Consider the following 1,949-nt stretch of genomic DNA (forward strand, 5'->3'; position numbering starts at 1 on the left):
CCGCTGCACCCGCGAGTTCGGCCTGCTGCTGCTCTTCCTGTGCGTGGCCATCGCCCTCTTCGCGCCCCTCCTCTACGTCATCGAGAACGAGATGGCAGACAGCCCCGAGTTCACCAGCATCCCTGCCTGCTACTGGTGGGCCGTCATCACCATGACGACTGTGGGCTACGGGGACATGGTGCCCCGGAGCACGCCGGGCCAGGTGGTGGCGCTGAGCAGCATCCTCAGCGGCATCCTGCTCATGGCCTTCCCGGTGACCTCCATCTTCCACACCTTCTCCCGCTCCTACCTGGAGCTCAAGCAGGAGCAGGAGCGCGTCATGTTCCGCAGGGCCCAGTTCCTCATCAAAACCAAGTCGCAGCTGAGCGGCATGTCCCAGGACAGCGACATCTTGTTCGGAAGTGCCTCCTCGGACCTCAGAGACAACGACTGAGCCCAGAGGACGCCCCCAGCCCGCCTGCCGCCCGCGGCTCACGCTCCCGCCGTCCGCCAAGGGAGAGTCTGTTCCCCTCAGTGAGGCCAGAGCTTGTGTAAATAGTCCGCCCTGCGAAGCCTGGCCGGAGAAAAATACAGCAGCAGCTACCGTGCCTGTGGTGTGGGTGTGTCCGGGGCCGGAGGCGGGCGAAGGAAAGCAAATGCCTTCCACGCGCGCACACGGGCCTTGGAGAGGACGGGGAGGGCTCCCCTCTGGGCCGCTGGGACCCTCTCGGCAGGAGGAAGGGACGACAGCAGCCTTTAAGAAACTGCCGCTTTCCCTCGCTTCTGCCTCACCCCCTGGGCCTCGGCCCTCTCCCGTCGGCCTCCTCCCTTTCCCGTCCTGCACTCTCCTCCGCACCTCGAGGCCCGTTTCTCAAACCTTCCCTCGAGGCACACAAAAGGCCAAAGGCCGTCAGCACTGCTGACTTCGAAGGTCCAGTCGCTGTCTTCTGTCTTTAAATAACAGTGTGCACTGCCGTTCTACTCCACATTTATTTAATACTAAAAACACGCTTAGCCACTTGCCCAGATTGAAATCTACACCACCGTGGGGCTACCGCCCCGGACAGCCCGAGCAGCACATCGAAGCCCCCAAAGGCCTACAGAGCACCCACCACCCCGGGCTGCTCCCCGACCTCCGGCGGCACGGGTGGCTGGACCCCAGCCCAGAAGACCCAACCCCGGGGATCAGAGTCCCCCCCTGTGCCCACCACGTCGCACTCACGAGCTTGGCCCTCACTGTCTTCATCCCAGCCCTGCCGCTGAGCCGAGGCCCGCGCCTCACCCAGCCGCAGTAGAAACACACTTTGAAACAAGTCTGCTCACAGGGCCCTACCCGGGTCCTCGGGCTGTCCTGAGGATAAAGCCCAGCACCTGAGTGTGGCACTGCCCTCTCCAGCTCCTCTCCCACCTCGGTCAGGAATGCTCTTCCTATAGAGCACTGCATGGCTGGCGGCCACCTCTCCAAAGCGCCCACACCAACACCTCCACCACTGCCAGACTGTCCCTACCCTGCTTGATCTTCATCAGCTGGGAGCGCCGCAGTCTACTCCTCTCCTTAGCTGTGCTCCATCTCCTGAATGAGCAGGCCGGTCTATAGCAGCAGGGCCTCAGCAGTAGGATTCGCCACTGACTCTCAGCACCTCCCTCGGGGCTGGCGCCTAGTAGGAGCTGGATGCCCATTGATTGCACAAAATGAAAGAAGGGAGGAATACAGGGAGAGGGCTGGAGTTCAGAAAGGCATTAGTTTTGGAGGCTGGGTCCTGGAACAGCGGCCTTGGAGCCCCTCCTCGGGGAGGTGCAGCTGTCAGCACTGTAGACTCACGGGAAGGTGAGGCGGGGTCACAAGGGCCTCGTTAAAGGCCCCCTGACACCTGCCTCCAGTGACTCACAATGCAAAGTAAGTTTTCCGATTAATTAGCTCTCCCTTCCCCAGTGCAGGGGGTGTCAGCGTCTTGCTAGGGCCTCAGATC

At 62.0% G+C, this 1,949-nt stretch overlaps 1 protein-coding gene across 1 annotated transcript in view; it reads left to right on the top strand.

Annotated features, from left to right (window-relative positions):
* Kcng1 (potassium voltage-gated channel modifier subfamily G member 1) overlaps positions 1-498 on the top strand; it is a 12,700-nt gene extending 12,202 nt beyond the window's left edge. The window contains exon 4 of the mRNA XM_010618250.2: positions 5-498. Within this exon, the coding sequence (XP_010616552.1) occupies positions 5-433 (429 nt within the window). The 3' untranslated portion in view covers positions 434-498. The remainder of the gene's footprint in view (positions 1-4) is intronic.
* Positions 499-1,949: the final 1,451 nt, after the last annotated feature.

This window comes from Fukomys damarensis, unplaced genomic scaffold (genome assembly GCF_012274545.1).
Source record: "Fukomys damarensis isolate Sample0158 unplaced genomic scaffold, DMR_v1.0_HiC HiC_scaffold_22, whole genome shotgun sequence".
In the NCBI taxonomy this organism is placed as follows: Eukaryota; Metazoa; Chordata; class Mammalia; order Rodentia; family Bathyergidae; genus Fukomys; species Fukomys damarensis.